We start from the raw sequence: 14,492 nt of genomic DNA, 5'->3' as shown, positions 1-14,492 counted from the left end.
GCATATTATATACACATTTTTTTATTATTATTTCAAAGGGGTCGTATTATATATTATTTTTTTCATTTTTTATTAAATACATTCGATGATTAAGTCCGCGATGTTATCAGCAGCTCAGAAGTCAGAACTTCGGTACTGACATAATTTTTAGCAAACCTTTCTAATACATTTTACCTCCAAGGGGACGTGGAAATAGAAATATGGCCATTTAGGTCATCTCCAGACCGGCAGTGAAAAGATATAAGAAGATGTGGTGTGAGTGCCAATGAGACAACCCTCCATCCAAGTCACAATTTGTAAAAGTAAACCATTATAGGTCAAAGTACGGCCTTCAACACGGAGCTTTGGCTCACACCGAACAGAAAGCTAAAAAGGGCCCCAAAAATGACTAGTTTAGACCATTCAAACAGGAAAACCAACAGTCTAATCTATATGAAAAACGCGAAACGAGAAACACTTATGAACGCCAACCACTGAACATCAGGTTTCTGACTTAGGACAGGTGCAAACAAATGCAGCGGGTTTAAACGTTTTAATAGGCGCCAACCTTTACTCTTAAAAGCATTGCAACAGTGGGGCGTCCGTTTGGCTGTGCGGGAAGAAGAAGTGCACAGCCACGTCCGGTTAGAATGGGATGTGTAGAGATAGTGCCACGCTCTCTGCACGTTAAGAACAACTCTTTCAGGGGTACATATATGGCCTGTTGCAATGCAAAATGTCTGTTCCCATCCAACATACCCTCAATTTCCAGTTGCACCCTCAATCTCCCGACCTTCATCCCGAACGGCCTCTTACATGATATACCTATTGTATTTATTGTTTATTTGTTCTCGTCCTGAACATGCATGAAATATTTGCCACTGGACGTTAAGCAACCAACAGTTTATTGTCTAAAATTGTCTGTTTAAAAATTTAAAAATTATTAAGTAACTAAGGTTTCAACTCCTTCAGTCAAAGTTGAGCCTTAGATGGATTTCATTAATATTTTTTGGCTTTTGGTCATATAGCTCTTCAACTGTTTCGGTTCTTATATGTCCCTGGCTTAAGAATACTCGGCTTTGAGCGGTCCGGATGAAGGTAAATCCAATAAAGCGCTGTGACGCATGAAATTTATAAAGTGTTGTTTTCATTTTTTTTTATAAGATATTCAATTCAATTCAAATGTTATTGTCAATGGGAAATAGAACATGGACGGATTAAGTGTGTGTTTTTTGTTTTGTTATTGTAATTGATTTAGGGGGAAGAATATTTGTGTTTATATTGAATTTTTTGGATTTTTTACTGCTTTTTTTTTGTTTTCGTACCCCTATTTTTATAACTCAGGGGTTTCCTACTGTTAAATATATCAATCATTACATATTATTGACTGTAAAACAAAGGCAGCATGAAACGAAATTGTAAAGGTAATAGATTATGTAGATACCCTGTAATCTGTCCTAAAGATCGTTTTAAAAAGGCCCAAATGATTTCTTATATATCGTAATACTGCAATTTGCAAAGTTATTGTAAAATGTTTGCAATACAGAAACATGCGAAAATAAGCATTTAATCAAAAATGATAAAACTTGATCATCATTGTATTATGTTTGTTTTGACTTCTTGGGAATATATAACATTGTTCTTTACTTAATTACAGTTATAACTAGAAGAAAAAAAAAACTAGTGTAAACGCAAAGAATGCCTTCTTTCTTATTCTTATTTCTTTTAAAAACCCGGACCGTTTGTTAAAAAAACTGGACGTTTTAAATATTGCTCTCGAAAAAACACGAACATTAATGTAAACCGCAGGATTTTAAGTGAAATTCAAGAAAATTGTGCGTAGTTTCTGCTCAAAATATGTATAGTATTCAAAATAAGATGAAAAGTCGTGAATTAAACTACTATACTTGCATAATAGCAGTAAATTGATCTGATCACATGTATTATCACTCAAAAAAAACCTGATCTACACTCGAAAAGAATGGATTTCAACTTAAAGTTTGCAATTGTCAACTATTTGTCAGTAGTCACATATCCTTTACCCAATCGTATGGTGTACGTATCTGAATTGATACGGTTACGCTTTTACATGTTAACACAATATGGACTTCATTAACAGGGATGTGCTCCTAACTGAAAAAGTGCTTAAACCGAGTTGATTAATGACCCAGATCTACACAAAATTTGTCGATCACCATAACGAATTTATTGATCATTACCTTGCTTACGATGTGTCTGAACTCAATAGCGACATGTTTTTGCGGTCGTAGATCTTTAGATACTATAAAAGTCGTCTGGTCTGATAACTTACCAATTGTGTCCTGTTCATGATTGTGAAATTTTATTGAGTTTGGATTCGCATGAGGGGTGATACATGCATAGCAGGAGACGCATACCTTCTCCTACACATATTGATTTGCACCCTTGTAAGATCAAGCTATTCCCTTAGTCTTTGTTTTACCTTGATTTTATTTTAATGGATTAATGAGACTGAAACATTATTAAGTTATCAGTTTGTTTAATTCACATTTTGTTTTAAACGACGGACGAAAATACCAACACAACAAATACATGAAATAAGCATGAACATATTTTATTTCGAACAGACAACACATGTCATCTCCCTACCGTTAACATAAGGCGGACAAGGGGTAGCTCCGTTACATTGCGAGTGTACGGAGTACAAAATGCCTTCGTTTGACAATCTGGGAATCTTCCTAATATAATCAGGGTTGCCATCAACACAGATGTATTCTGGATTAGCCTTATTTGAAGGATGACCGCCCATCAGATACCCGGTGTATTCCATCCTCCAATTCTCATAGCATCTTTTTCGTCCTGGAATCATCATGGTGGACGATGCCTGTGTCAAATCACAAACAGCACATTGGATCATATAATAATTGTATTTCTTATCAAATAGGGTGTTCTGGATGTTTATGTCATAGTTTTGGAACACAGCAGCACCAACAAAGGGACTGCTGTTCACTTTGTTATCATAAAAACCCCACTGTGGTTCATTTGGAACACAGAGATTATTAGGAGGGCCTGCAACTGTGTATGACGATCCACCAACAAAACCTTTAAAATATGAAGAATAGTTAAATAAAAAAAAAAAGATCACTCACTACTGTAGAACTTAATTTATTAGATAATTCGCACTACATTGAAATTAAAAGCTATCAAAATGGTTATAATGAAGACGGTTTTCATTTATATGTATCATAATATACTTATGTTTATCTATTTTTGGAGATAATTAAGAGGATATATATTTTTTCACAAGTTCGATGAAAATAAATCAAATAAAAAGTTGAAACGAAAAATATAGATATTATTTCATAAAACATATCATAAGATCCTCTTTGCAAACATATATTTAGAGAATAGTACTAGCTATTGTTACTTTTCAACCATTTTATTATATTTCAATATAAACCTTACCACTATAAACTAGTTTTGCTTTTGAACTGGTGCAGGTTGACCTACCCCATTGGATGTAATTGGTTCCGTCTAAAAGAAATAGTATTCACAATGTTAGAGCATGTCATTTGACCTGAAACTATAAACCACATTTTTTAACAGAATAATGTTACAAAATATCCCTATGACATCCTAGCTTGACGGTGTAAAAAGGATGTTCTTAGGAAATCAGTTGTTAATGATTTTTTTTCGCAATTTTTCCATTATAGATAGTTTGATTCTTAGTCCAAGGTTGACTTAACTTTCAAATAGAGTGGTCCCGAGCATCGCTGAAATATATTAATGGTCAAAATACACGTCTGGTGCAATAAATTTGATAATGGTATTATTATTGCAAAGTCGCCGGGCGAAAGGGAGCGTGGTATATTATATGGACATCTTGCTATTGATGACAACTATATTGAAATTTAGAACTTTTTTAAGGTATCTTTGACTTTGTTTTTTTCATTGACTTTTACCCAGTATCTTCTTGTAATAATACGTACATACACAATATTTTAGTTACCATACTTTTTTTAATGTATGGATGTGTATGTTATTTCCGAAAACATTATGTCATATATATAAAATTGAGAATTGAAATGGGGGATATGTCAAAGAGACAACAACCCGATCAAAGAGGAGACAACAGCCGAAGGCCACCAATGGGTCTTCAACGCAGCGAGAAAATCCCGCACCCGGAGGTGGTCCTCAGCTGGCCCCTAAATAAAATTGAGTACTAGTTCAGTGAAAATGGACGTCACACTAAATTCCAAAACATATAAATGAACTAAAATTAAAAAACATACAAAGACTAACAAAGGCCAGAGGGTCCTGACTTGGGACAGGTGCAAGGAAACACATAGCAATACGCACAGTAAAACTCAGTTTAAAAGAAGTCCGAGTCCAATGTCAGAATAGGTAAAAAAAGAAACTAAGCAAAATGACAATGATACATAATTAATAAAGGACTACTAGCAGTTACTGACATGCCATCTCCAGACATCAATTAAACTGATTGAAAGATTATGTCTTCATCATATAAAAATCAAGTACAATCCCTCCCGTTAGGGGTTTAGTATTATACCATCATAAAATATACGAGAAGAACATAACCCGTATCATGCAAACAACTGGTTTTAGAATAAATGTGTTTATTTCCGATGCAAAGACCCTATGAGTGAATCATTATTAGTACCAAAATATGCAATCATTAATGACCTGTCCTTTCCGAACAAGTCTGTTTAAATGTTTGGTTAGCTTTTGAGGTGAATGCCGACATTTTGTGCTTTGTAAAGAATATTACCATAAAATATTGGATGTGAAATATCTGAATGTATAAGATGTCGGCATGTTGATTTATATTTACGAATGATGATGATTATTTATACTTAATATATAATATGAATGTTGGCTAACTTTGAAAATTGTATGTTTGTAAATATTGTCATGTTTGTATTGGTTACAATCCAATATTTGGATTTTACACTAATAAAATGATTTAATATGATATATAAAATAATTTGGTTAAGGAAGGTCTTTCCTTCGTCCAGACGGAACGACCTTCTTATCATTTTTATGTACATTACGATTGTCTGTACATCAAAGGTCTTTTTATTCATATATTTAATGCCACAACAGTATGTCTCAATGACATTTTAACCTAAGTTCAGATCTGTAGATGTGTAAGGTGATGCAACGAACCTGCAAATCGTGTCATTCAAATTTAAGCACAGTAATTAGCAACATAATAGGTGAACTGACATTGTATAGAATATTCTCAAAAATTATTATACTAAAGAGTTTATAACTACAACATGTATATATACTGCAGCTTACTGCTTACCTTGATTTCTTTACCAATTCACAAAAAACAAGATCAGTAGCGACCATATGATCGAATGAGACTTATCTGCGAATTTCTACATCGATTAGCAAACCGACAGGTGCCATTTGTGGATCTGATAATGGTTCCAGAGCATCCCTTTTTCAGCGGAATTCCTGCATCTCAGTGTTTAGTTTGATATGTAGTGTTTTGTAAACTTGTTTGAAGTTTTCCGTTTTTGTCATGTTTTTTTTGTCGGCCTTTTTTTCGAATTATGAGTTTTGATTGTCCCTTTAATATCTTTCGCCTCTTTTATTTTTACAAAAAATGTAGTTTTTGCTAACATCTCCGTCATATGGTCTCTGGAGGAGAGTTGTTTAATTGGCAATTATAACACATTTTTTTTTATAAGGGAGTTTCAGTTGTCCAAACAATATCTCTATTCATTGGATTTGTCAAGATATACCAGATTAAAGCGATAAGAATTAAACGCTCATTTTCAGTTCATTTGATTCTAAGCACAAATATATTGCATAAAATGTGATTTTTTTTCAGTATGTCTTAATATATCCATTAATAAGACCCATTATAAAAATATTCTTTCGTAAAACAGCGTTAGGCTAGATGTAAGAACAATAGTTGAATGTACATTAACAAAAAATCACAATGTTTACATAAAGATGTACATGTATTTCTATGTACAGTACGTTTCTGTTATTTTCGTAACTCACCCGTTCGTTGTTGTATGCTGTTAAAGTTCTTATTCACTGTTATGTTCATTTTGGAAATATCCTCTTCTTGTTGCTGTGACTTCGTCGTACATTGCTGTAGTTTGTTTGAATTCTTCTTTAAAGATAGTTTCAATGAAGATATTTCTTCTATTTAAAACAAACAGTAATAAAATTATCATATTTGTTTGTTTGTTGTGTTTTTGGAAGGTGTTGTTTTGCAATTTTGAAAGATTTATTTCATAAGCGTTTGAAACATATTTTGTTTAAACATTTGTCTTATAATTTTGAACGTCAGACGCGCGATTCGTCTTCATAAGACTTATCAGTGGTGCTCGAATAAAAGCAGTTGGAAAGTCTAATCAAATACAGAACATTAATAACCGAAAATTCTGAAAAGTTGGGCCAAATACGGATAAGGCAATCTTTATTTGGAGAAGACGAACCATAGTGTTTTGAATATTTCACCATTTTATACATAGTTAATTAACCGAAAATTATATTCATGATATTTCATGTCAGCACGTTGGTGATACCTTCGAAGGACTAAACATCCACAAACAGTTGCTTTGACCTAGTGGTTTCAAAAACTCACCAAGTATCATAACATGTTCATTATACATTACGGTGATTTCACTAGCAAACACTTATGCCAAATACTGCTGGTCATAATCTTGTTGATAATCACATAATTGTTTACGTATCTAAGTTCTTATATATCCTTGACCTTTACAGTTTTAGGGGTTTGAGCGTTCCTATGAATGTTAATCAGATAAGCGCGTCGAACGCACTAAATTTATAAAATGACCGAGACATTTTTTCCTTCTATCATAAATTCCACATGTTTGACAAGATTACAGATGTCTTTTTTTGACAAGTGTAGCTTTGTATGATTTTGGGATGGATCAAAGACCCTACACGTTACACCTTTGCACCATACACCTTACACATTACACCATAATGCAATTTAATTTCAAAGAAAGCGTGCGACTACAAAATTATTTATTTATCTTAAAAATCGAATTAATTGTAAATTAATGTATGAAATTATAAATCAGTTCTTATCAATATTTTGCATAGTTTTAAAATTTCGTACACCATTCATTCATAATATTCCCGATCGCACGTTACACCATTACGCAATTCCCCTTACACCATACACCATAGCACCATACACCGTCTACCATTGCACCATATGCCATACACCATTACACCATACACGTTTTTTTGGAAAGTTTACACCATCCAAGGGCTGTATGGTCATGATTATAAATTAACTGATTACAAGACTGAATTTTTTCGAAATACTAAGGATTTTCTACCCCAGGAATAGATTACCTTAGCTCAATTTGGCAAAACCTTTTGGAATTTTGGGTCTCCAATGCTCTCAACTTTGTATTTGAATAGACCTTATTATCTTTTTTTATTAGAGAGTCACTGATGAGTGTGTTTTAGAGAAAACGCGCGTCCGGCGTACACAATTTCAATTCTGGTATCTCTGATGAGTTTATTTCTTTGCATCTATGCATAGATAGCGGGAAATTATTGCTCATCTTCACACCTTGTGTCACTGCGTTGCAATTCCGATGTTTTGGCTCCCTTGTTTATATTTCGTTTATATTATATAGACATAAGGACAGTTGATGGCAAGCGATATAAAACTCAAAAAGTGGTAAACCATGGCCAATAAGTGGCAAATTTTTTTTTTTATCAAGGCTTGTTAGAACGCGTCGTTTGTTTAGAGTCGGACAATTTCTTGAATTCATTTGGCGTTTTGCAAATTCACCTCATGTTAGTCCTTTGAAAACGCTCATTTATATAGGCTGTTATTTATTTCCTTGTTGATAATGAGAGTAGTTGTTTATTGTGAAACGAAATAGCATGCGGGAAATAGAAAAAGATACTCAAACTGAAGTTAATGGTACACTAGACAATAACTGTTGTGTAAAAACATTGTTCTTAACATAATTTATGAACTTCCCACTTATTTTCAAGTGTAAACAATAATTGTTTGGACTAGTATTGAGAAAATAATTGTATGAATTTCAATATTAAATTTTCGTTACAAAAATACGTCACTGTTTGTGATGTCCTGTGCTGTCTGTTGTAATGGAAGATGTTCGTTGTTATTCCGCGGTTTACATGTTGTAACGACTATTATATTATTTATTTGTGCGTTTCTCTGTGCTGAGTGTTCTTGCGTTTGTTTGTGCTGTATTTCTCTTACGTAGTGTTGTCATTTTAGCGATGTTTTTTAACATTGCCATATACGCGGGAGGTTTGGCTAGCCATAAAACCAGGTTCAACCCACCATTTTTTCTTAAAATGTCCTGTACCAAGTCAGGAAGATGGCAGTTGTTATCAAATAGTTCGTTTTTATGTATGTTGTCGTTTGTTTTTGTTGCACTTCAGTGTTTCTGTTGTTCCATTGCTTTCCTCTTATAGTTGATGTGTTTCCCTGGGTTTTAGTTTGTAACCATGATTTGTTTTCTCTCTATCGATTTATGACTTATGAACAGCGGTATACTACTGTTGCCTTTATTTATCTTTTAAGAGTGTTCATCACTAAATATTTCCTCGGATAGAATTTTCTTATACTTTGCCATAACGTAGTTTTCACCATGCTGTTTTCAAAAAAATAAAATGAAATGTCTTGGTCACTGTGCTATTTTGCAAGCTACAAGTTGTGCAAAATTGCATAGATTATTCATATGATTTTTTTTTGTGAATAGAAAGAAATTTATGAGATAGAATTTTGAAATAAAATATTAGAAGACGGGTGGAATATTATGCTTTTTGGATGACTAAGTGGCGTCAATGAAATTGTTCTCTTGCTACAAGTAAAAGAAATAAAACTTTATTTACATTCCTTTTTAAAATTGTTACTATAAGAGTTATCTTCCCTTCTATGACTAAGTTGAAAAATTGAATCGGACAAACACAAATATTCGGTATTTGTAAAAACAGTCTAAATAATGCAGCACATCACTTATTTTTCATTTTAGAAATATACAGTCTTACACATAAATTGCCATTCGGTTTGAAAATTTGCAGATTGAAGCATTCGTGTGCTGCTATTTTACAACCAATGGGTACAGTCAATCTACCATAATTAAACAAATAATATTACCTTTGTCTTTTACACTCTGTTTCATTAACTTCTGCAAATCTGATTGTATTCTGGCAAGAATTACACGGTATTCCTGACTGTTTCTATCTCCAATCTTCGTCTTGAGGTTTGCTACATTTTCCTCCACTTTGCTAAGCCTTCCTTGTTTATCATGATTCTGTGTTTGAAGATTTCCCAGCTGTGTCCCAATCTGAGTCAATCGTTGTAATATGAACCACGTAAGTGGGGTATTCGATCCTTTATCTGATACATCAATGAATCCTTGAATTTCTTTTGATTTGACAAGGCAAACAAGACAAAAAATAAGAAAAAATCTACCTTTCATTCTCCTCAGGCGGTTATAGATTATCGATCGTGTTGTTCCACGTAAACTGTAATATGAGTCCAGCTTTATTGCGGGACTTTTGATGTTAATATTTTTATTTAAATAACATTCGATCGATCCTATTGTTTTAATGTTTAATGTTATAATTATTCACAATTCAAACACTTGCATGAAATTTACAATGTTATAGACATTTATGAAAAAAAATGTAGACCTATCAAGGAATATGTACTACTTTTTTTGTAAATTTATAAGGTATAGACGAACCCGAAATTGAGTATTAAAATCTGTCAAATTTCAAGAGCATGATTGTAAAAATAAATTAGCCACGAAAAATAGTTTTCCTTAATCCACCAAAATTGGTACCAACGAAAGGAAATTGAATCCACAAATTAAGGCTTAGTTAAACTTATCTGAAGTAACCGTAAGCTTTCAGGTGCCAGCAGATTTATTCATGCAGCAAAATTAAAAAAAAGGAGCGTATGAATTGCAGACAAACTGGGACGTACATGGAACTTGATAAAAAGCCAAATTCAACATGTTAAATTGAGCGCGGGATTTCACAGAGAAAAATTCTAATTTTCTTTTGGACAGTTTAAACAATTTAAGCACCAGATTAGTCCATGCATCTATATGATCAAAAATGGAATAAAAAAGTGATGTTAAGGCTGCTCGCTGATCTTGTTATTGGCTTTTTGTCAGATATTTAGAATCCTCTGGTTTTATCCATGTATTTTGTTTCTAGAACAGTTCTCTTGTCACTTTTGAAAGTTTCTAACAGACGCGCTTCTTCCCTAGAACAGTTTCGGACTGTTCTTCCCTGGATAATTTCTCCCTGATAGAAGATTCTGACATATATTTTCATTGTGTTCTGTTACAAAAAATCTATCAGATGTGCGGCAAATGTAGAATCTGATCCTTACAGTATTCACATAAACATCGAACATTCGTTTTTTTTATTGGAAAAAGCCATAATTACATCTTTTGACATCATTAAGTCAAATTTAAAACTCAATAACAACCAACAAATAAGAATATGCGTCATTTTAACATGAATTGTTCCATTCGTGGGAACGTGAAACGTTTGATGCATGTTTCTCGCATATTTCCATGTCTAAAGACAATGGTAGTTCTCTAAGTATTTTTTTTATTGTAACCAAATGCAATTTGTTAAGGTCGGCAAATCCTGTGTAGATTAAGGCGAAAGTAGTTTATCAATGTTCAAATCTCATTAGTTGATTTAGAAGAGACAAATCAAGGTAACAATCAAAACTAAGGGAACCACATAAACTCCGAAAGGATCGAGACCCGTGTTTGTTTGATAAAGTTATCATACTCACTTTGAGAATTGTCTTCTTCATTTAGCTAGAAAAAGTAAACTATCGAGTTTACAAAATATAAAAAATTGTATTAATGTTTATTTATATATATACAAGTAGTTTTACTTGTATGTCATACAACAATAGATAGCCATTTCTTCAGATATTATATTTTTACACGCCTGCAATTATTTGGTTTCCCCACGGATAGACCAAATTAAGTATTTTGCTGATACATAATAATTATGTAATTCTAGGATTTTACCATTTCTGATTCAATACGTTTTGTATTTATACATTTTCTACCGTATATTTGGAGTTAATAAGACCATGCATTCTTCCTTGTTAGCGGATACCCTCTATCAAGGAAATAATGATAGGAAACTCAAGCTCCGAAATAATGTGTTTCATATCAACTTGGGTGGGGTGGGGGTATATACTCCATTCGCAGACGCTGCTGGAATGTTGCTCTATTTAAATGGAAATTTTACATTTGGGATGCTGGAATCGTCTCTTTTGTCGTAAAGTTCTGTTCCCAACCAAACCTCATTGTCTATTTCTAGATGTAAGTCAAGATATGAAGCAGACTTAACTATACCTGTTTAATCCTTTATTTCTTGTTCGACGTTAAACATGGTCACCAAGCTTTGCAATAATTAGAGAAATGACATTATCAATATTGCGGAACGTTAAACATATCCAGAAATCAACGCCACTTTGCTTATTGAATATTATACTAAAGAAATCGGATACGCGTACGGGTCACGGAAATTATATTGAAATGAAACGGAATTTTGAAAAAAAATGTCTGTTTTAACTTTAATTTAAGTGATAAACAGGTTGCGGCGACAGAAAATAAATATACACAACAATATACACCATTTAAACGAAACATAATGACTGTCGTTGCAAAAATCAAGGTTCCTGAGCTATTTTAAAAAATCGAAGCGAGAGGCTTTTAACATTGCAGCATAAAATACAGGATAAAATGGCTGAAACGTCAAATTTGCAAACTTCGTGTTGAAAATTGGCTAACAAGGTCATTACAAAAACAGGTTGCGGGGATGAAACTTGAAACTTGAATGTCCAAAGAATAAGCAAGTCCAAACCTTGTATGTGTAGTAGTTGAACTCTAGGTTCCCACGTAAAGTTAAAATGCTCCTATTTCAAGAAGAATAAACTCACGAAAACACGAAAAATTCACTAAATTCGCGTTCATTGTTTTGATTTTGACCGCCTGACAACTTTACGGAAATATCAGAGTGATTATAAACAAGGACTCTGTGACGGGCAACTTATAATATCCGTGTTTTAAATATTTTAATGATATCAAGCCAGTCCAGTTCAAACTATTATCACGTGGTACAATTCTCATTTACATATTATGAATATTAATTAGAAAAAGTACTACTAATTTCTGGCTATGATTAAGGGATGCTAATGCTAGTTTCTTTTTCTTTTCATTCATCCCAAGATGCTCCTATATAAAGTCGGCCTCATATAAAGAGTCTAACTGGAAGCTTAGGTGGAAAAGGGTACATCTTGACATACTGATCATTCGTGATTCTGTCAGCTTTTCTGTGATCTATTATGGTTTTCAAGAAATTAGTCATCAAACACATTTCACCAATATATTATATGTTAAGCCAAGGTTGGTTGATTGACAGGAACAAAAAGCAAAGATAATATTTGGAAAATGTTTACGATGACAACAAACGACGACTGAGGACATTAAGCGATGGTAATTACTCAGATGGCCCATAGGGCGAAATGAGTTAAATGCAACAAATCAGACGACAATTGTGATGTAAAAGATATACATGTAAGATGCATACCTTGCCTTATAGTATCCTTGAGATCATACAATACCGATTGGATTTTTATCTCACTCTTTTTGGGACATTCTATATGCACAAAATTGACAAAATTTAAAAAAAAAGAGAAATGTATAGAAATATAGTTATGATTGAATTGTAACGATATGTTCAATGAATTGGTAGATATTAAAAATATCTTTCTTGTATAAAACATTAAAACATGTTTCTATAAAAATCCTTTAATTTTCAATTTGAATAGTCAATACATTTGGTTTTAAAGAATAATATCAACGCCTGTAAGAGAAATTCACTGATATTAATAATATCGATCTTTAAGATATAGTACGAGCGATAGCGATTGAATTCCTACATTGTACAATTCCATTTGTAGAAAAGACTATAATAGTTCATATGTAATCTCAATAATGAGGAAGTTCTGAAATATATTAATTTAAAAACCAACACATGGGATCTGGTTAAAACTTAGATTGTTCTGCGTGACTGAAGATTTGCAATATAATACACATTTAAAAAAAAGAATTTTAAATCAATATTTATTTTTTTGACATGAACAGTTTATTTTGTAGTTGTATTGTTCTTTTGTAGATACGACTACAAATAACTATATTGTAATTATATACATAAGTTTTTAAACGCTCTTTGTCTGTTCTATGTTAAATTTTTATGGATACCGTTAAAGTTTGTAAAAAATCATTTGAAAATTTGAAAAAAAACGAGAAGAAAACTGGAACCCTCCAAAGTTTGATTTCGTATTTTTGACTCGATGTCTCTATCTTAACATCACGGAAAATTGAAGAGAAGTACAACGGCTATGTTTATTTTCGAAAAGCAATTTCCATCTAATCATAAAACGACATCTAAACAAAATATATGTATTAGTAACTTGTCTCCTACTGACATCTTTATTAATAAATATGTAAATTCTTTAAAAGGAATAAAAGAGAAATGATACTGATTTTGTCGCGCGCGCAATGTGCATTGGTCCTGAGTAACATTAATTCAAATCTGTTTGCGCTGTGACGTTTTGATTGATATTTGAGACGGGTAAAAAGGAATATTTATTGTTTGAAATTTGGCTATAACAGCTTTAGATAACTTTGAATAGTGTTCATATAAATGAGGACATGTGGTATGGTTAACAGCTTTTGGTAACTTTAAATAATGTTAATATAAAATAAAGAGATGTGGTATGATTGCCAATGAGACAATGAAATTAACGCTATACATTTCATGCGTCCAAAGCTCTTTTCTGAATTTACACTCATTGGGACAATCAAAGCCAAACATTTGAAAGCCGAGAATGTATAAGTACCGTAACATGTGAAGCGCTTTATGAATAAAAGGGACCTCAAAATAAAAGCTTAATTCAGTTTACTATCCAACAGAGTTATTTTAGCCCCATTTTAAGTGTTCTATTTTTACAGTTTGTTTTGTAGTTATAACTATCCTAGTGTTGAACGCCCATAAACATGCTTAACCACGACATATTATTTATGTGCTCGTTTCAAGCCAGAAACATGGTGTCCAGTAATTTTTTTCTTTTTTGTCAGCCAAACTTTTTTTCTGTTATTGTTTTAAGCATGAATAAGCTGGAAGAACCTTCTTTATATAAAATTTGCTACATTTTATGAAAATTGGTCCTGTAGGTAAAGGCAAAATGATGAAAATGTGATTTCTATATGTTAAAATCGTTTACTATCAATAGATGATAAAAGTAATACATTTAAATCTGAAGCCCAGATGTCGTTTCGTGTGTTGTTGATTTGATACCTCATTAATAAAACACCACATATTCTTTAATGTATAAGAAACCAGAGTATATACTTCCTCATCAGAACCGTGTACCATTGCATACTATTAAACAACGTATTGTGTATTTACTAAAC

General features: G+C 32.6%; 1 protein-coding gene across 1 annotated transcript; it reads right to left on the bottom strand.

The window, feature by feature from the left end:
• Window positions 1–2,551: 2,551 nt before the first annotated feature.
• On the bottom strand, window positions 2,552–9,528 carry LOC127707441 (uncharacterized). Its single transcript, XM_052211969.1, has 4 exons — window positions 9,125–9,528; window positions 5,998–6,144; window positions 3,424–3,492; window positions 2,552–3,060 (listed from the first exon to the last, which is right to left on the bottom strand). Exons 1-4 carry the CDS (start codon window positions 9,447–9,449, stop codon window positions 2,573–2,575), a joined length of 1,029 nt encoding a protein of 342 aa, XP_052067929.1. The 5' UTR covers window positions 9,450–9,528; the 3' UTR covers window positions 2,552–2,572.
• Between the last annotated feature and the right edge of the window lie 4,964 nt (window positions 9,529–14,492).

The sequence above is a fragment of the Mytilus californianus genome, unplaced genomic scaffold, assembly GCF_021869535.1.
Source record: "Mytilus californianus isolate M0D057914Y unplaced genomic scaffold, xbMytCali1.0.p SCAF_7, whole genome shotgun sequence".
Taxonomy (NCBI): domain Eukaryota; kingdom Metazoa; phylum Mollusca; class Bivalvia; order Mytilida; family Mytilidae; genus Mytilus; species Mytilus californianus.
The sequence above is the reverse complement of the archived record's forward strand: the minus strand, read 5'-3'. Positions and strand labels throughout refer to the sequence as shown.